The following is a 19,907-nucleotide window of genomic DNA, read 5'->3' on the forward strand; positions in this document are numbered from 1 at the left end:
GAAATACACACTTTGGTTTACTTTTTTTTTAAAAAAGTTTATAGATATATATGCCAATTTGCCCATTAAATGATTTGCATAAAATGTCTGACCAACAGCAACTAAGAACCCTTAAATCCCCGTCTGACCCACAATCCTACTCGCGCTAACAGACCTTGTATTCTGCCTTGCGCACATGTGCACACATCTCCCTTACGCACAAGTATGGCTCTCCTTCACATTCGCACCCTTCCGGCTTTGCAGCTGCGCTAATGTGAATCTGCAAGCCCGGTTGTTTGCGCCGACCTGTGCCAGGGAGCATCATAATGGCAGATGGGGGCAGCGTTACCTGGGCAGTCCTACCCACAAACATTTTAGGATTTACATTCAATTACAGGAGAGTCCACCGCACAGCAGTGCGGCCCCAGGGGCTCGTGTCCTGTTCTGCACTGCCCCACTGGAAGTAAGGCTTTGGATGTGGCTGAGGGTGCAAGCCAGTGGCACTGTCCTTCCGCTGCAGCCACGTGGTCACAGTTGCCCGCTGGCCTTCTTGCAGAACTGAGCACCCAGGCTTGATTGTCCATGGCTGTCCTTCCCAGAGAAGACGTGTGCCCCGATGTCTTTTTCTCACATGGCGTGCGATATATTTCATAAGGTCACATCCGTTGCCCTCGCTTACACGCACACACTCTTGGGCCTCTGTGAACCCCCAGCGGTGGAAATTTTGAGGCTCTTGTCCACACCCATGCACCCAGAGTCCATATCTATTGGTTTGGAGCAAGCAAAGGCCCGTCTGCTCTAGCTATTAGTCACAAATAACCGCCTGTGTCTGGACATAGAACCACGGGGGCGGCCCCTACCTCGACGGGGAATGCCACGGGGGCTTCTCGTAGCCGTGGCTGCCTCTCCCCGGCCAGCGCTAACTGCGGGTGGTCCAGAGGGGCCCTCTTCGCTTTTGAGGGGGGAGAGGAGGGGGACAGGATCAGCGGAGGTCTCTGGGGCCACGACTTCAGGTTGCAGAGGCGCGGCAGCTGGCTCCGGCACAGCAGGCGATGCGACAGTCTGAGAAGCCCTCTCCTGCCGAGAAGCTGTCCTCTCCTGCCGCAAGTACCTCAGCTCGTCGCGGATGTCGGTGAGGATTCCAAGGAGCCGGAATTGCAGCTCCCTGTCCCGGGCCCGTTCCTCTCGCTGCTGGGCCCGCTCCTCTTGCCACATGGCCAGCTCTTGATGGTACAGCTGGTCCCACTGATCCTCCATGTCCATCAAGCAATGGAGATTAGTCCTCCACGTGTCTCGCCTGCCTTCCCGCAGGCGCGAGCAACCCGTTTTCCGTGGAAGAGGCTGCGAAGGCGGCACCCGGTCTGCCTGGGGAGACTCGGAAGAGGGCAGCGACTCCTCCGCCAGAGCCCCGACGTGGAGCGGGGACCTCGAACGCTGCTGCTCTTCATCTTGTTTCTCCCATGCAGGCCCCATCAGGACGCGGGGATAGGGGCCCATCTCTGCACTTTGGTTGGCTGTTTCCTCCTCCTCCTCCGGCTGCATGGGTCGGCCCAAGGTCGGGAGGTCGGAGGTCCCCTCGTGGCCCCAGTCTGAATGGGCATCCATAGGATCCTCGGGGAGGGACATCACCGAACCCTGCGAGTTGCACCGGCGGATCAGCACGCCTTGTCGGCCAGATGCTTTTCCATCTTCCTCGGCTGACAGCTGCGATTCCAGGCCAGGTTGCGAGCCCATCCCGCCCTCTGTCTCCGGGGCGTCTCGTTCCTCCTCCTCAGACAGGGATGTGTAGGAAACCAGGGATTCGTTTCTTAGAGGAGGAGAGACCGTTGACATTTCAGGGGTCCGCAGCTCTGGCCCTGACTCCGCTGAAACGGAAGAGAAGGAAGAAAACTGTTCAACAAAGACCGGCACTCCCAGCTCACCCCTGTAAGCCACCATACGGGTTCCAGGGAAAGCCCTTCATTCCTGGAACCCCAAGGTAGAAAGGGACCCTAGAGGTCATCTATTCTCAGCAATGGGAATGTTAGACAGTGATTAAAATGTGGAACTCACTGCCAGTGGATGGAGTGATGGCCCCAGACAAGGACACCTCGAAAAGGGGATTAGACAGATTCATGGAGGACAGGTCTACTAGTGGCTACTATCCATGGTGACTGAAGGGAACCTCCACAATCAAAGGCAGCCAACCTCTGAATCCAAGTGCCAGGAAATAACATGAGTGGAAGGCATTGGGGCTTTCTGCTCTGTTGTGCTGGCCCTCCAGAGGAATTGGTTGGCCACTGTGTGAGACAGGAGGCTGGACTAGAGGGACTTTCACTAGTCTGATCCAGCAGGGCTCTTCTGATGTTCTTCTCAGGGGAAGGCCTCGACCTCTCAGCCCTGTTGCTGGCCCTCCAGAGGAACTGGTTGACCACTGAGTGAGACAGGAGGTTGGACTAAATGGACCCTCACTGGTCTGACCCAGCAGGGCTCTTCTGATGTTCTTATGAAGGCCTTGGCCTCTCTGCCCTGTTGTTGGCCGTCCAGAGGAACTGGTTGGCTACTGAGTGAGACAGGAGGTTGGACTAAATGGACCCTCCCTGGTCTGATCCAGCAGGGCTCTTCTGAGGTTCTCCTCAGGGGAAGGCCTTGGCCTCTCTGCCCTGTTGCTGGCCCTCCAGAAGAACTGGCTGGCCACTGTGTGAGGCAGGAGGCTGGACTAGATGGACCCTCCCTGGTCTGATCCAGCAGGGCTCTTTTGATGCTCTTTTCAGGGGAAGACCTCGGCCTCTCTGCCCTGTTGTTGGCCCTTCAGAGGAACTGGTTGGCCACTGTGTGAGGCTGAACTAGATGGCCACGGTGTGAGGCTAGACTAGATAGCTCACAGATTTTTAGCCTCCCGCTCACAGATTTTTGTCTTAGCTCAGGAATAATGGCCCCAGAGTACGCTAATTGATGCAGTCGCTCACAACTTTAATACCAGTAGCTCACAAAGTAGAATTTTTGCTCACAAGGCTCTGCAGCTTAGAGGGAACATTGGTAGTAACCTTCTCTTGCTCTGTCCCCCAGTCTCAGAAACCGGGAGTCTGCTTATTCAGCATGGATTTCTCTCAATCCTTGTCTGCTGGACCGATCGTTACCACCTAACAGACACCCTAGAACCACCTACCCAAGCAGAAAACACAGACTTGTGCTGTCAGGAGCCATTTCGTTTGGTTCTACTCCATCTTGGATTTTAGTGTACACTTCCAGGCTGCACTCTCACTTATTCCTAAACCAGGCACAGCTCGCACTTGTACTTTGAGAGAATTGGGGGGTGAAAGATGATAAGAGATGCCTTTTACCCAGTGTGCCCTTTGCAGTCTCTTCCTGACTTTCCCATTGAATAAAGTTTGCATCCAATGGCACCTTTAAGACTAGCAAAGTTTAATTCTGGGTATAAGCTTTTCTGGGCATGCACCTGATGAAGTGTACATGCACACCTTTATACCCAGAATTAAACTTAGTTGATGTCACACAGCAGGGGCCTAGGAGGGCCTTCTGCTGGCTGTCACCACTCTGGTACGGGTCTGTATTGGAGGACCCAGAGCACCTAACCACCTGTCTTCCTCATTAGTACATACCTCCTGTGACCAAGGAGACATGAGAACTCAAGCATTATACAACAAAAAGAAGTTTATTATTAGTGCTCTAAAAACTAATGCGAGGGTGATAAAGATTCAGTGCTATAGTGAATATGAATACAGTAAAGGCTGGTGCGCATAAACAGAAGCCCTGATGCGTTTAATTAGACAGTCCCTGCTCTAACACCAGAACTCACCCCCTTGGGTGAGGGATCTCTCCTGCAGCCTTTCCCAGAGAGAACACACCTTGTCTGTGCTTGGCCCTTTTAAGCTTTTCCTCTCAGGTCCCACCCCTCTCTGGGCTAGTTTCCCTCCAAAACTTTGCCACCCAATCAGAGGGACAGAAGGAATTGTGGGAAATGTAGGCTTTCTGTAATAACTCCTAGGCAGGCTTCTCTGGAGCCTGTAGGCCTCACTAGGCCCAGGATCATGACAGTTGACCTCAAAGGTGCCACTGGACGCAAACTCTGTTCTGTCGCTTCAGACCAACACGGCAACCCATCTGAAACTTTGCGTTTCCGTTCCAAGTCCCAAAAGCACCAAAGAGCTGCAATCATCAGGCCCAGAGAGAGCTCGCAACAGACAAGCCCAAGGAATTCCCACTTTTGCCTCAGGATTTCTCTCCCCAAGAACTGTAGGTGGGCGCTATCCCCATCAGCAGGGGTGAGCAGATGCTACCAGTATGTGTGGGATACGCTAGGGTGGTCGTGCATCGCCCCCCCCCCCTTACCTGAACTGCTCTGTCCTTCACCTCTGCTGTAGTCACAAATCACAGAAGGGTCAGGGCTCACGCCGGCCAGCCGTGGGACTGTGGAGCCTTCCATGGCGGGCAGAGAAGAGGGCTGTCCGTTGGTGTCGATGTAGATGCTGGGGTGGCTGGCGCCCGGCTGCATGGGCGGGAAGGGCTGTTTGGATGCCCCCGGGAAGAAGATCTCTGCAGGAGAAGACCGCCAACAGGTTTAGGAGAACTCTTCCTTAAGCGTCGCACAACCCGAGAGCAAAAGACAAGGGATTGAATCAGAGAATCAGAGTTGGAAGGGGCCGCAGAGGCCATCTAGTCCAACCCCCTGCTCAGTGCAGGATCAGCCTAGGTTATCCCCAACAAGTGTTCATCCAGCTGCTGCTGCTAAAAGGCTGCCAGTGAGTCCAGCTCACCATCTCCCTCCGTAGAAGATATTGGATTTATATCCTGCCCTATACTCTGAATCTCAGAGCGGTCACAATCGCCTTTACCTTCCCACCCTCCCACAACAGACACCCTGTGAGGTGGGTGCGGCTGAGAAAGCTCTGACAGCAGCTGTCCTTTCAACGACAACTCCTACAAGAGCTCTGGCTGACTCCAAGGCCATTCCAGCAAGTGCAAGTGGAGGAGTGGGGAATCAAACCCGGTTCTCCCAGATAAGAGTCCCTGCACTTAACCACTACACCAAACTGGCTCTCTATTAGAGCTAGGGCTGACCCAAGGCCATTCCAGCAGCTGCAAGGCGAGGAGTGGGGAATCAAACCCGGTTCTCCCAGATAAGAGTCCACGCAGTTAACCACTACACCCAACTGGCTCTCTATTAGAGCTCTGGCTGACCCAAGGCCATTCCACCAGGTGCAAGTGGAGGAGAGGGGAATCAAACCCGGTTCTCCCAGATAAGAGTCCACGCAGTTAACCACTACACCCAACTGGCTCTCTATTAGAGCTCTGGCTGACCCAAGGCCATTCCACCAGGTGCAAGTGGAGGAGGGGGGAATCAAACCCGGTTCTCCCAGATAAGAGTCCACGCAGTTAACCACTACACCAAACTGGCTCTCTATTAGAGCTATGGCTGACCCAAGGCCATTCCAGCAGGTGCAAGTGGAGGAGTGGGGAATCAAACCTGGTTCCCCCAGATAAGAGTCCGCACACTTAACCATGACACCAAGCTGGCTCAGGCTGATTCCACTGATTTATGTAAAGAAGCCTTCCCTAATATCCAGCCGGTACCTTCCCACCCTTAATTTAAACCAGGGGTCCTCAAACTACGGCCCGCGGGCCAGATGCGGCCCGCTGAGGACGTTTATGCGGCCCGCCGGGTTATGGCAAAATCAAACCGGAAGTGACGTTCGACCTAAACTCGCGTTAGCAATGCACACTTCCGGCACTGGGCTGAGGTGGCAGAGACAGAGCGTGAGGCGATACCGAGGTGAGGTGAGTTCCCAGGCCGGGGTGTGTGGTGTGGGGAAGGGAGAGAGATGCAGAAGACGGAGAACTGACGGCCCGCGGCCTTGTACAGTAACGGCAGCCACCACAACAGCCCAGCCCTCCAACAGTCTGAGGGACAGTGAACTGGCCCCCTATTTAAAAAGTCTGAGGACCCCTGATTTAAACCCGTTCTTGTGAGTCCTCGCCTCTGCTGTCGACAGGAACCGCTCCCTGCCCTCTGAACTCAAAATATCAAATAAACTCACCGCGCTTACAGAATATTGTCTATTAAGTCGTTTACGATTCTTTAAACACTTCAATGTTTTCATAGAACTTTTTGACATCGCAGTGGCGCCATTGTGCGTAGCGAAAATTGAGCAGATTACTTGAATTATGGTGTATTAAAAGAAGGACTAGTGGAGCGTGATTAATTGAGCTGGTCAGTGCAGTGAGATACGGTGAGGTAAGACAGAGGACGCCATAAAGACACCGGATTCTCAAAGAAGCACAACATAAATGCATATCCCTTTGATAAAGGACCAAAACAGACTGTACAGACATTAAAACCGTCGGGGGGCAAATAAAGAGAGAACATTTACAAGCACTGCGATGATATTGCGTTCATATGCTCATACAGCATCGTCAGCTCTTTTTGGAAAATTGTTTGTAACGATTGCTAAGGGGCTGTTACGCTGGTGAGATCAAAAAGTTGTTGTATGAAAATACTGAGGTGTTTAAAGAATTGTAAACTATTTAATATGCAGCTCCGTGGCGCAGAGTGGTAAAGCTGCAGTACTGCAATCGGAGCCCTCTGCTCATGACCTGAGTTCGATCCCCGGCGGAAGCTGGGTTTTCAGGTAGCTGGCTCCAGGTTGACTCAGCCTTCCATCCTTCCGAGGTCGGTCAAAGGAGTCCCCAGCTTGCTGGGGGGGAAAGCATAGAGGACTGGGGAAGGCAATGGCAAACCACCCCGTAAAAAGTCTGCTGTGAAAACATTGTGAAAGCAACGTCACCCCAGAGCCGGAAATGACTGGTGCTTGCACAGGGGACTACCTTTACCTTATTAGCCCCATGGCGCAGAGTGGTAAAGCTGCAGTACTGCAGTAGGAGCCCTCTGCTCATGACCTAAGTTCGATCCCAGTGGAAGCTGGTTCAGGTAGCCGGCTCCAGGTTGAATCATCCATCCTTCCGAGGTCGGTAAAAGGAGTTCCCAGCTTGCTGGGGGGAAAGTGTAGATGACTGGGGAAGGCGATGGCAAACCACCCCGTCAAAAGTCTGCCATGAAAATGCGAAAGCAACGTCACCCCAGAGTCGGAAACGACTGGTGCTTGCACAGGAGACTACCTTTACCTTTTAAAACTATTTAATAGGCATAATATTTTGTTAGCACGGTGAGTTTATTTGATATTCTGGATTTGTTACTCCCGTGGTTCCAGTATTTGCTATTGCTGTCTCCTCTGGACAACAGTTGCCATTCACCAGTGCGATGAGCTCTTCCTCCAGCAGGACAAGAACGTCTCGCGTTGGTGGGAACTTTCTGCACCGCAGAGCCCAGGCTAGCCCGAACTTGTCAGATCTCAGAAGCTAAAGCAGGGTGAGCCTGGGCTAGTATTTGAAAGGGCGACCTCCAAGGAATACCAGAGTCATTGTGATGCAGAGCAGGCAATGGCAAACCACCTCTGAAACATCTATTTCCTTGAAAACAACTCTAGCTTGCCGCCTAGTGGTACATTAACTCTAAAACAGCTAGAACCTCTGGCAGCCAAACAGTCTTAGGATCTTCCTGGCCATATTACACACAAGGCCATATTATAATAATAATGATAAGATATTGGATTTATATCCCGCCCTCCACTCCGAAGAGTCTCAGAGCGGCTCACAATCTCCTTTACCTTCCTCCCCCACAACAGACACCCTGTGAGGTAGATGAAGATATTGGATTTATATCCCGCCCTCCACTCTCAAGAGTCTCAGAGCGGCTCACAATCTCCTTTACCTTCCTCCCCCACAACAGACACCCTGTGAGGTAGATGAAGATATTGGATTTATATCCCGCCCTCCACTCCGAAGAGTTTCAGAAAGGCTCACAATCTCCTTTCCCTTCCTCCCCCACAACCAGCACCCTGTGAGGTGGATGAGCTGGAGAGGGCTCTCACAGCAGCTGCCCTTTCAAGGACAACCTCTGCTAGAGCTATGGCTGACCCAAGGCCATACTAGCAGGTGCAAGTGGAGGAGTGGGGAATCAAACCCGGTTCTCCCAGATAAGAGTCCGCACACTTAACCACTACACCAAACTGGCTCTCCCAATCCTGCAGCGCAGCAAAGTACTACTGGTAGCAGAATGGATCTGGGCTGACGTAACGATTAATGCAGCAGACACTCCCCCACCATTTTCTGAGCGTTAGTTACTAACCAGGCTTTTTTTTGTAGCAGGAACTCCTTTGCATATGAGGCCGCACCCCCCTGATGCAGCCAATCCTTCAAGAGCATACAGGGCTCTTATTACAGGGGCTACTGTAAGCTCCAAGAGGATTGGCGACATCAGGGGGTGTGGCCTACTATGCAAAGGCGTCCCTGCTACAAAAAAAGCCTTGGTTACCAACCTAAGCTGCTGAATCAGACCCTTGGTCTATCAGTCAACGCTGTCTGCTCAGACTGGCAGGTGCTTTCCAGGGTCTCAGCCTGAGGTCTTTCCCGTCACCTCCTGCCTGGTCCTTTAAGTAGAGATGCTGCTGGGGATTGAACCGGGCACCTTCTGCATGCAAAGCTTTTGAAATATGCCCTCCCCATCTCTTTTTGCTGAGGAAAAGCACTTCCATATTTCCTGAGCAAGGGCCTGGAGGAAGAACCCTCTGAGGAAAGGCTGAGGAGGGCCTTGGGAATGTTCAGTCTGGAGAAGAGACTGAGGGGGGGAAGGATTTCTCTCTTTAAATATCTGAAAGGCTGTCATTTAGAAGAGGGCAACGAGCCGTTCCACTTGGCAGCTGAGGATAGGACTCAAAGCAATGGGCTCAAATTACAATTACGGCTGGATATTAGGAAAAAAATTTTTTATGTTCAGAGGTGGAACCAGCTGCCTAGGAAGGCGGTCACCTCCCCTTCATTGGCGGTCTTCAAAACGTGGCTGGATGATTATTTGTCAGAGATGTTTTAAGCCAGGGGTGTCGAACTCGTTTTGTTATGAGGCCTGATCCGACATAAACGAGACTTTGTTGGGCCAGGCCATGTGTGTACCTATTTAAGATTAGGTAGCAGAGATAAGAACATAAGAGAAGCCATGCTGGATCAGGCCAATGACCCATCCAGTCCAACACTCCGTGTCACATAAGGAGAACCCATGTTGGATCAGGCCAATGGCCCATCCAGTCCAACACTCTGTGTCACACAGTGGCCAATACACACACACACATACACTGTGGCTAATAGCCACTGATGGACCTCTGCTCCATATTTTTATCCAATCCCCTCTTGAAGCTGGCCAAGCTTGTAGCCACCGCCACCTCCTGTGGCAGTGAATTCCACATGTTGATCACCCTTCGGGTGAAGATATAAACTTTATAAAGGACACAGACAAACACAAGTAAAGATTTTTTTAAAAAAACTTAAAACATGCTTAAAACGTTAGCACTTATTGGTCTCAAGGTGATTTCTTTGTATCTCTTCCATCGGATAGAGGGAACTGGGCAAAGGAAGCTCTGGCTCTTTTCTTCTTTCCCCAGGGGGCCAGGAGGGAAAGGAGCCTCAACCAATAGAAGGAAGAGAGACTTGGCTCAGTAGCTCTGCAATTGAGACAGCAAGCAAGCTCTGCCTCCCCCTCCCACTTCCTCCCCAAGGGAGGAGCCTCAGCCAATGGAGAAAATAGAGGTTTTGCTCTGTAGCTCCTGTGCAATTGAGCAAGCCTGACAAAGCAAGCTGTGATGCAGAAGGAAGCAAGAGAGAGGGAGAGGGAAGCAGATGACAGCCAGTCGCTCGGGGGCCTGATAGGAGCCCTCTGAGGGCCTGATTTGGCCCTCGGGCCGCACGTTTGACACCCCTGCTTTAAGTGGATCCTGTATAGAGCAGGGGGTTGGACTAGATGGTCCCTTCCATCTTTATGATTCTATAACCAACCTGTCATCCTTGTACCAAAATCATATTCCAAGCACTGAGGCGATCCTACCCCAAGAAGCAACTGTCTCTGAATAGTGGATTCTGACAGCTGACCACAAGGCAGAGTCAGTCTCACACACACCCAACACACACACACACACACACACCTGTGCATGCCCTGCAATGATCAGCGGGAAGGAACAGATGTTTGGGAGCAGCCCTCTCAGGCCCCAGAATGCATTGGGCCTCCGCTGCAGAATTCAGTGAACATATGAACATATGAGGCTGCCTTATACAGAATCAGACCCTTGGTCCATCAAAGTCCGTCTTGTCTTCTCAGACTGGCAGCAGCTCTCCAGGGTCTCAAGCTGAGTTTTTTCACACCTATTTGCCTGGACCCTTTTTAGTTGGAGATGCTGGGGATTGAACCTGGGACCTTCTGCTTCCCAAGCGGATGCTCTACCACTGAGCCATCGTCCCTCTCTAAAGTCAGTCTTGTCTTCTCAGAATGGCAGCGGCTCTCCAGGGTCTCAAGCTGAGGTTTTTCACACCTCTTTGCCTGGACCCTTTTTGTTAGAGATGCCGGGGATTGAACCTGGGACCTTCTGCTTCCCAAGCAGATGCTCTACCACTGAGCCACTGTCCCTCTCTATAAACATATGAAGCTGCCTTCTACTGAACCAGACCCTCTTTGGTCCATCAACGTCAGTCTTGTCTACTCAGACTGGCAGCGGCTCTCCAGGGTTTCAAGCTGAGGTTTTTCACGCCTACTTGCCTGGACCCTTTTTAGTTGGAGATGCTGGGGATTGAACCTGGGACCTTCTGCTTCCCAAGCAGATGCTCTACCACTGAGCCACCGTCCCTCCCTAACACTTAGGAGGCTCTCCAGGGTCTCAAGCTGAGGTTTTTCACGCCTTCTTGCCTGGACCCTTTTTAGTTGGAGATGCCGGGGATTGAACCTGGGACCTTCTGCTTCCCAAGCAGATGCTCTACCACTGAGCCACCGTCCCTCCCAGTGGCCACACGTCTCAAAACCTTCAGTGCCTGCCAGGACCTTTCCTAAGGATGATGATCAGGAAAAGAAAGACCTAGACGACAGAGCAATCTGCTAACCCTCTCTGCCGGCAGCATGATCTTCATTGCACCCCTTAAGGCACCCGAAAGCTCCTTCTGCCCCTCACCTGGGTCCAGGACAATCTCTGGCTCGGAGTCATGGGTGGGCTGTAGAAAGGTGGAGGCCACCATCTTCTCGAGCGGGGTAAGTCGGGGCTTGTGGGGGGGTCCCGGCCGGTGGAGAGGAAGGGGCTTCTTGGCTGTTATCTTCTTCTTGACGTCCAAACGCAGGTCCCGCCACTTATGCTTCAGGTCATCGATGGAGCGCTCTGTGTAGCCCAGGAAGTTGACTCGGCTCTGGATCTGCGTCCAGAGCTGTTTCCGGCGGACAGGGTGAGCCCGGAAGGATTCGGAGCCATACAGAGCGCTGAAGTGCCGCACGACGTTCCAGACCAAGGTCTCCGTCTCGTCGTTGGAGAAGTTGGCCTTCCTTTTCCGGCCGGTTGCATTTGCCTGAGAGGCCGCGGCCGAGGTGGAGGGGGGAGAGTCAAACCGTGGTCCCCATTTGTCTCGCTCCCTCTCCGCCTCGGAGGAAAACATTGGGGTCCCTGAGCCAAAAGGAGCGGAAGGAAGCAGAAGCCAGAACAGCTGGTCACGCAGGCCTGGTGGCAATCCGAAGGGCTCCAAATTGTTCCCGGCCAGAGACCCAAAACCATGTGGATTGGATCAGCAGCATGGATTAGAGGCCTGGCCCGGTGTCATAAAGCCTCTTCCCAAACGACCCTAAATACAAAGAAGAAAGAAACATTAGCCAAAAGGTGATAGGATCACCATCTTCAAGTATCTGAAGGGCTGTCTTCTAGAGGATGGTGTGGAATTGTTTTCTGTGGCCCCGGAAGGTAGGACCAGAAGCAATGGGTTGAAATTAAATCTGTTGGCGAGCTCCTCTCCAGACTTGTAAGCCAATGAAACGAGTGACCATCTGGTGGGTAGGGTTACCAATCTCCAGGTGGGAAGTGGAATGAGAGAGGTCACTCTGTAAGACTAACAACATAAACCCAAAGGGTTCCTATGACCCACATTACTATAATAATAAATCAAAAGAGTTTCCGGCTCAACATTAGGAAGAACTTCCTGACCGTTAGAGCGGTTCCTCACTGGAACAGGCTTCCTTGGGCTCTCCTTCCTTGGAAGTTTTTCAAACAGAGGCTAGATGGTCATCTGACAGAAATGGGGGTCCTGTGAACTTAGGGGGAGGTGTTTGTGAATTCCCTGCATTGTGCAGGGGGTTGGACCAGATGATCCTGGGGATCCCTTCCAACTCTATGACTTGATGAGAATAAAGTGGAGAATGGTATAAGCCATATAACAGCTGTTTTATCTAATTTTATCCTAATTTTATAACGGTAATTTAATTGTATTTTAATTTGTCTTATTGTATTGATTGTATTTTATTGAAATCATGGTTGTTCCATGTCTGTGAGCCGCCCTGAGCCTGCCTTTGGCGGGGGAGGGCGGGATACAAAAATAAATTTACCTTTACCTTTACCATTTTGGGTCCCCACTGGAATGTGAACAAATTAAAGAAAAATAAATGCCATGCATTATCCAACCCAGGGTGTCTCTAGTCACAAAGGTGTGTGTAGGAATAAGCATGCTGGTGGTCTTATAGGGCTCCTATTGGGATATTGGCTAAAGAGGCAGAATAAAAACTGGGAACTGGATAAACATCTGGAACAGAGGTCAATCAGTGGCTATTAGTATAGTTGGAACTCTCTGTCTCGGGCAGTGATGCTCTGTATTCTTGGTGCTTGGGGGGGGGGCACAGTGGGATGGCTTCTAATATCCTGGCTCCACTGATGGAGCTCCTGATGGCACCTGGTTTTTTTGGCCACTGTGTGACAGAGTGTTGGACTGGATGGACCACTGGTCTGATCCAACATGGCTTCTCTTATGTTCTTATGTGACACAGAGTGTTGGACTGGATGGGCCACTGGCCTGATCCAACATGGCTTCTCTTATGTTCTTATGTGACCCAGAGTGTTGGACTGGATGGGCAACTGGCCTGATCCAACATGGATTCTCTTATGTTCTTATGTGACCCAGAGTGTTGGACTGGATGGGCCATTGGCCTGATCCAACAGGGCTTCTCTTATGTTGTTATGTGACACAGAGTGTTGGACTGGATGGGCCATTGGCCTGATCCAACATGGCTTCTCTTCTGTTCTTATGTGACCCAGAGTGTTGGACTGGATGGCCCACTGGCCTGATCCAACAGGGCTTCTCTTATGTTCTTATGTGACACAGAGTGTTGGACTGGACGGGCCATTGGCTTGATCCAACATGGCTTCTCTTCTGTTCTTATGTGACACAGAGTGTTGGACTGGATGGGCCACTGGCCTGATCCAACAGGGCTTCTCTTATGTGACACAGAGTGTTGGACTGGAGGGGCCATTGGCCTGATCCAACAGGGCTTCTCTTATGTGACACAGAGTGTTGGACTGGATGGGCCACTGGCCTGATCCAACAGGGCTTCTCTTATGTTCTTATGTGACACAGAGTGTTGGACTGGATGGGCCATTGGCCTGATCCAACATGGCTTCTCTTATGTGTCACAGAGTGTTGGACTGGAGGGGCCATTGGCCTGATCCAACAGGGCTTCTCTTATGTGACACAGAGTGTTGGACTGGATGGGCCACTGGCCTGATGCAACAGGGCTTCTCTTATGTTCTTATGTGACCCAGAGTGTTGGACTGGATGGGCAACTGGCCTGATCCAACATGGATTCTCTTATGTTGTTATGTGACCCAGAGTGTTGGACTGGATGGGCAACTGGCCTGATCCAACATGGATTCTCTTATGTTCTTATGTGACCCAGAGTGTTGGACTGGATGGGCCACTGGCCTGATCCAACAGGGCTTCTCTTATGTTCTTATGTGACACAGAGTGTTGGACTGGATGGGCCATTGGCCTGATCCAACAGGGCTTCTCTTATGTTCTTATGTGACCCAGAGTGTTGGACTGGATGGGCAACTGGCCTGATCCAACATGGATTCTCTTATGTTCTTATGTGAGCCAGAGTGTTGGACCGGATGGGCCATTGGCCTGATCCAATGTAGCTCCTCTTATGTTCTTATGTCTGGGGCAGTGATGCTCTGTATTCCTGGTGGTTAGAAGGAGAGAGAGAGAGAAGGGGGGGGGGGACAGTGGGAGAGCTTCCAGTGTCCTGGCCCCACTGACAGACCTCCAGATGGCACTTGTACTTTTTGGCCACTGCGTGACCCAGAGTGCTGGAGCGGCTGGGCCACTGGCCTGACTCAGCACGGCTTCTCTCACGTTCTTATGGAACCTAGGTTCGAATCGCCCATTCTTCCAGGGAAGCCGTTTGGGTGACCTTGGGCCACCCTCTCCGCCTAGCCCACCTCGCCGGGTTGTCGTGAGGCTGCCGCCGGAGGGAGAGGCGGGCGACGCCAGGCGCGGCGCCGAGAGAAAGCGGGGAGAGCAACCCAAGAAGCGCGTTTCGGCCGGTGCGGCTGGCGAAAGCGGCTCCCGGCGTGGAATCGGCGCCGCCTGGAGCAGAAGGGCGCGATCGCGGGCCGCGGATCCGCCTCTCCAAGGCAGGCGGCGCTCGCCCGAGGGCAGCCTGCAGCAGCCGGCCCGATCTGGACTCCGGGCCAGGGGGGGGGAGAGAGAGAGGGCGGCCTGCTCGCCCCGCTCCCCTCCCCTCTCCAAGGGCCGCCGCAGAAGGCGCAAGCGGAGCGACTCCGGATCGCGGGGGCCGGGAAGAGCTCCACGTCCCGCTCCGGGTCGGAGCAGGGGAGGGATCGAGGCCCGAGCGGCCCCTTTTCCCCTCCCGCGCTGTGCGTAAAAGGCGAGCCTCCGTTGCGCAGCGCTGCGCTCCGGGCTGGCGCGCCACGCGAAAGGGGCTGGGGATGCAAGGCGGGGGCGGCGGGGCGGCTGCGCTGCACGGCTCCCTCCCTCCCTGCTGCCCAGGCCGCCCTCCCCTCGCCCTCCGCGGGGAAGGCTCTCCGCCCCCCCCCCCCCAGCCCGCCCGGGCGTTGCTCCAAGGCTGCTCGGCTCCCCCCTCCCCTCCCCGGCCTCGATCCCGCAGCGCGCTCGGCGGCGCCCCCTGCCCTTACCCCGCTCCGCTCCCGCCGCCACAAAAGCGCCCGCCGCTGGCTCCGCCTGCCTCCGCGCACGCCGCCTGGAGGAGGGGCCGCCGGCGACTTCCTTTCCCCGCGCCCGCTGCCCTCTGCTGGAGCCCGCCGGCCGCGGCAGCCCGCCCCCCCAGCCCCCTTGCGCCCCCGCCTGGGGATCGCGCGCGCTCCGGCGCACGGAAGGAAGGGCGCCGCTGCAGGGCCCGCCGGGATGGGCTTCCAGTGCAGCTGCAGGAACAGAAGCGCCGCGCCTTCCTGCCCCAGCTCCGGGCCCCGGCCTTCCCCCTTCCGCCCCCAAAAGTGTCACACAATTAACTAGGGCAAAAGAGGAGTCAAGCGGCACCTTTTAAGACCCGCAGTTTGATTCAGAAGGTGAGCTTTCGCGTGCTCTTAAGCACACTTCATCAGACGAGGAAGGAGGCGCAGTGAGCAGAACCGCATAGAGCTGCTGGGGTTTGGCATGCCGAGGGGCAGGGAGTGAAAAACCGATAGCAGGACAGTAAAAGGAGGTACTTCTTCGCCCAAAGGGTGATTAACATGTGGAATTCACTGCCACAGGAGGTGGTGGCGGCATATATATATATATATATATATATAATATATATATATAGGCCACTGTGTGATACAGAGTGCTGGACTGGATGGGCCATTGGCCTGATCCAACAGGGCTTCTCTTATGTTCTTATGTGACACAGAGTGCTGGACTGGATGGGCTGTTGGCCTGATCCAACATGGCTTCTCTTATGTTCTTTTGTGACTCAGAGTGTTGGACTGGATGGGCCATTGGCCTGATCCAACAGGGCTTCTCTTATGTTCTTATGTGACACAGAGTGTTGGACTGGAGGGGCCATTGGCCTGATCCAACAGGGCTTCTCTTATGTTCTTATGTGATACAGAGTGCTGGACTGGATGGGCCGTTGGCCTGATCCAACAGGGCTTCTCTTCTGTTCTTATGAACACATTCAGAAAAACTTTGATCTGAGTTGAATTAATGTGGGAAATCATAAAACAGTAACGGCAGGATGTGAGAATGCCTGTTAATTAGTCTATTGCTAATAAACCTGGTCAAAAAAGAAGGCATTTCTTTCCCAGAAGTTTTTCCTGGCCAACTAATTCACCTTTTAACATGTAACATAAATATATACATCATTCTAGTTTGCCATTAGGAAAAAAATACATTAAAATATAGTAGAAGATGGGTTTAATATATATATAATGAGATAAACAGCTAATATCCCTAGTTTGAGTATGTCAATACAAAAGCATTATTCTGATACACTATCCTAAAAGAAATACTTGGAATACTTGGGATATATCGCCCTACTTGATGAAAGTGGGTTTAGCATATGTAAAGAGATAAAAAAACAAAACAACATCTCTGTTCAGTCCTGGGAGGTGTAGAACAAAACAGGAGTCAAGTGGCATGGGATGGAGAAAGTAGAGAAAGAAGTCCTTTTCTCCCTTTCTCACAATACAAGAACTCGTGGGCATTCGATGAAATTGCTTAGCAGACAGGTTAAAACGTATAAAAGGAAGTACTTCTTCACCCAAGGGGTGATTAACATGTGGAATTCACTGCCACAGAAGGTGGTGGCAGCCACAAGCATAGCCACCTTCAAGAGGGGTTTAGATAAAAATATGGAGCAGAGGTCCATCAGCCACAGTGTGTGTGTATATTAGCCACAGTGTGTGTGTATATATAAAAATTTTTGCCACTGTGTGACACAAAGTGTTGGACTGGATGGGCCACTGGCCTGATCCAACATGGCTTCTCTCATGTTCATATGTCTGGGGAAGTGATGCTCTGTATTCTTGGTGCTGGCGGGGGCACAGTGGGAGGGCTTCTAGTGTCCTGGCCCCACTGGTGGACCTCTTGATGGCACCTGGGTTTCTTTGGCCCCTGTGTGACACAGTGTTGGACCGGGTGGGCCATTGGCCTAATCCAACATGGCTTCTCTTATGTTCTTATGTGACACAGAGTGCTGGACTGGAGGGGCCATTGGCCTGATCCAACATGGCTTCTCTTATGTTCTTATGTGAAGAGATTAACTTCCAAAAAAAGTTAACTTGCTACAGCTCCTATATGAGACTAGCAGTAAAGCCCCTTGTAGGAAGAAATACAGTGGGCCCTAGAAAAATATTCAGGAGGGGGTTGATGAATGTATAGGTGGCAGGCAGGAAGGAAGGAAGATAGACAAACAGAATGAAAGAAAGAGAGAGACAGAGAAAGAATGGTAAGGAAAAGACGGGGAGAAAAGAGAGAAGGAAGGAAGGTTGACAGAGATAGGCTGTAATCACATGTTAAATAATGCAGTTTCACTCCAGTTTCAAGGTGCTTTCCATCTGGATTTTGCTAGTTCACACAGTAAAATCCAGTTGGAATGGAAAGTGCAGTGGAAGTGGATGGAAAGCAGGGTTGCTGGTCTCCAGGTGGGGGCAGGGGATCCCTAGGTTTGAAGGCCCTCCCTCCACTTCAGGGTCATCAGAAAGGGGGGGGGGGGGATGTCTGCTGGGTACTCCATTATTCCCTACAGAGACCAATTCCCATAGGGAATAATGAAGAATTGATCCGTGGGTATCTGGGGCTCTAGGGGAGTTGGTTTTTTTTATAAAGGCACCATATTTTCAGCATAGCATTTAATGCCTCACCTGAAAATACCCTCCCAAGTTTCAAAAACTTTGGAACAGGAAGTCCAATTTTATGAGCCCCAAAAGAAGGTTTTTACCTGATGTTATACACAACTCCCCATGTTCCCCAGAGAATGCTGCGTTCAGGGACAAAATATCTATTGTCCATCCCTGAACCAAAGGAGGCTGGTTGCAGGCGACGCGAGCTAGGGCCTTCTCGGTGGCAGCACCAGAATTGTCGAATGCTCTCCCGGAGGCCATAAGGGCCCTGCGGAATCTCTTTACTTTCCGCAGGGCCTGTAAGACCGAACTGTTTCTACAGGCCTTTGAGATCTAACCGGGAGAGAGCTGCCACCCGACATCATTATAGAGTACTATGTGATCACCGCTTCTATTATATTGTAGTGATACAGCACATAAGAAGAAGAAGAAGATATTGGATTTATATCCCGCCCTCCACTTCGAAGAGTCTCAGAGTGGCTCACAATCTCCTTTACCTTCCCCCCCCGCACCGACAACAGACACCCTGTGAGGTAGATGAAGATATTGGATTTATATCCCGCCCTCGACTCCGAAGAGTCTCAGAGCAGCTCATAATCTACTTTCCCTTCCTCCCCCACAACAGACACCCTGTGAGGTAGATGAAGATACTGGATTTATATCCCGCCCTCGACTCCGAAGAGTCTCAGAGCGGCTCACAATCTCCTTTACCTTCCTCCCCCACAACAGACACCATGTGAGGTGGGTGGGGTTGAGAGAGCTCTTACAGCAGCTGCCCTTTCAAGGACAACCTCTGCCAGGGCTATGGCTAACCCAAGGCCATTCCAGCAGGTGCAAGTGGAGGAGTGGGGAATCAAACCCGGTTCTCCCAGATAAGAGTCCACACACTTAACCACTACACCAAACTTACACCAAACATAAGGACATAAGAGAAGCCATGTTAGATCAGGCCAATGGCCCATCCAGTCCAACACTCTGTGTCACACAGTGGCAAAATTTTTTATATATATACACACACACACACTGTGGCTAATAGCCACTGATGGACCTCTGCTCCACATTTTTATCTAAACCCCTCTTGAAGCTGGTTATGTTTGTAGCTGCCACCACCTCCTGTGGCAGTGAATTCCACATGTTAATCACCCTTTGGGTGAAGAAGCACCATGAAATGTTTTTAAAATTTAAAATTGTAATTATCTTTTATTGGTTTTAATCTGTAAAAATGAATGTTGTTAGCCGCCCTGAGTCTGCATGCGGAGAGGGCGGGATAGAAATTTAAAGTGATAAATAAACAAACAAACAAACAAACAAACAAACTGTGAGCCCCAGCTCTGAAACAGATGTAACCGACCCAAAATCACCCAGCTGGCTTCAAGTGGAGGAGTACAGAGCTGAACCCAGTTCTCCCAGGTTAGAGTCTGACACTCATAATCATTACACCACACTGGCTCTCTCTCCATAACCAGCATTAAACAACATAAAAGGTTGATTTGATATATAAGCATGACTGGAGATGCAAGGCAATAAAGAGGGATTAATGCAGGTATTTTGGCAAAGCACAAAATTAGGGTTGCCAACCTCCTGGTGAGGCCTGGGGTTTTCCTGAAATTACTACTGGTCTCCAGAAAGGACAATTTAGGAAGAAGACAACGACCTCAGATGTATACCCCGCCCTTCTTTGAATCAGAGACTCAGAGCTGCTTACAATCTCCTATGTCTTCTCCCCCCATAACAGACACCCTGTGAGATGGGTGGGGCTGAGAGAGCACTCCCATCAGCTGCCCTTTCAAGGACAACTCCTGTAACAGCTATGGCTGACCCATGGCCATTCCAGCAGGTGCAAGTGGAGGAGTGGGGAATCAAACCCGGTTCTCCCAGATAAGAGTCCATGCACTTAACCACTACACCCAACTGGCTCTCTATTAGAGTTACGGCTGACCCAAGGCCATTCCAGCAGGTGCAAGTGGAGGAATGGGGAATCAAACCCGGTTCTCCCAGATAAGAGTCCATGCACTTAACCACTACACCCAACTGGCTCTCTATTAGAGCTATGGCTGACCCAAGGCCATTCCAGCAGCTGCAAGTGGAGGAGAAGGGAATCAAACCCGGTTCTCCCAGATAAGAGTCCGCACACTTAACCTCTACACCCAACTGGCTCTCTATTTGAGTTATGGCTGACCCAAGGTCTCCAAATGGATTCTTATCTGGGAGAACTGGGTTTGATTCCCC

General features: G+C 51.8%; 1 protein-coding gene across 1 annotated transcript; it reads right to left on the reverse strand.

The window, feature by feature from the left end:
• LOC132578229 (uncharacterized) lies at positions 1–15,095 on the reverse strand. Its single transcript, XM_060248132.1, has 4 exons — positions 15,033–15,095; positions 11,022–11,676; positions 4,312–4,515; positions 1–1,844 (listed from the first exon to the last, which is right to left on the reverse strand). The coding sequence occupies exons 2-4, from the start codon at positions 11,491–11,493 to the stop codon at positions 778–780; spliced, it is 1,743 nt and encodes a 580-aa protein (XP_060104115.1). The 5' UTR covers positions 11,494–11,676; positions 15,033–15,095; the 3' UTR covers positions 1–777.
• Between the last annotated feature and the right edge of the window lie 4,812 nt (positions 15,096–19,907).

This window comes from Heteronotia binoei, chromosome 10, assembly GCF_032191835.1.
Source record: "Heteronotia binoei isolate CCM8104 ecotype False Entrance Well chromosome 10, APGP_CSIRO_Hbin_v1, whole genome shotgun sequence".
In the NCBI taxonomy this organism is placed as follows: Eukaryota; Metazoa; Chordata; class Lepidosauria; order Squamata; family Gekkonidae; genus Heteronotia; species Heteronotia binoei.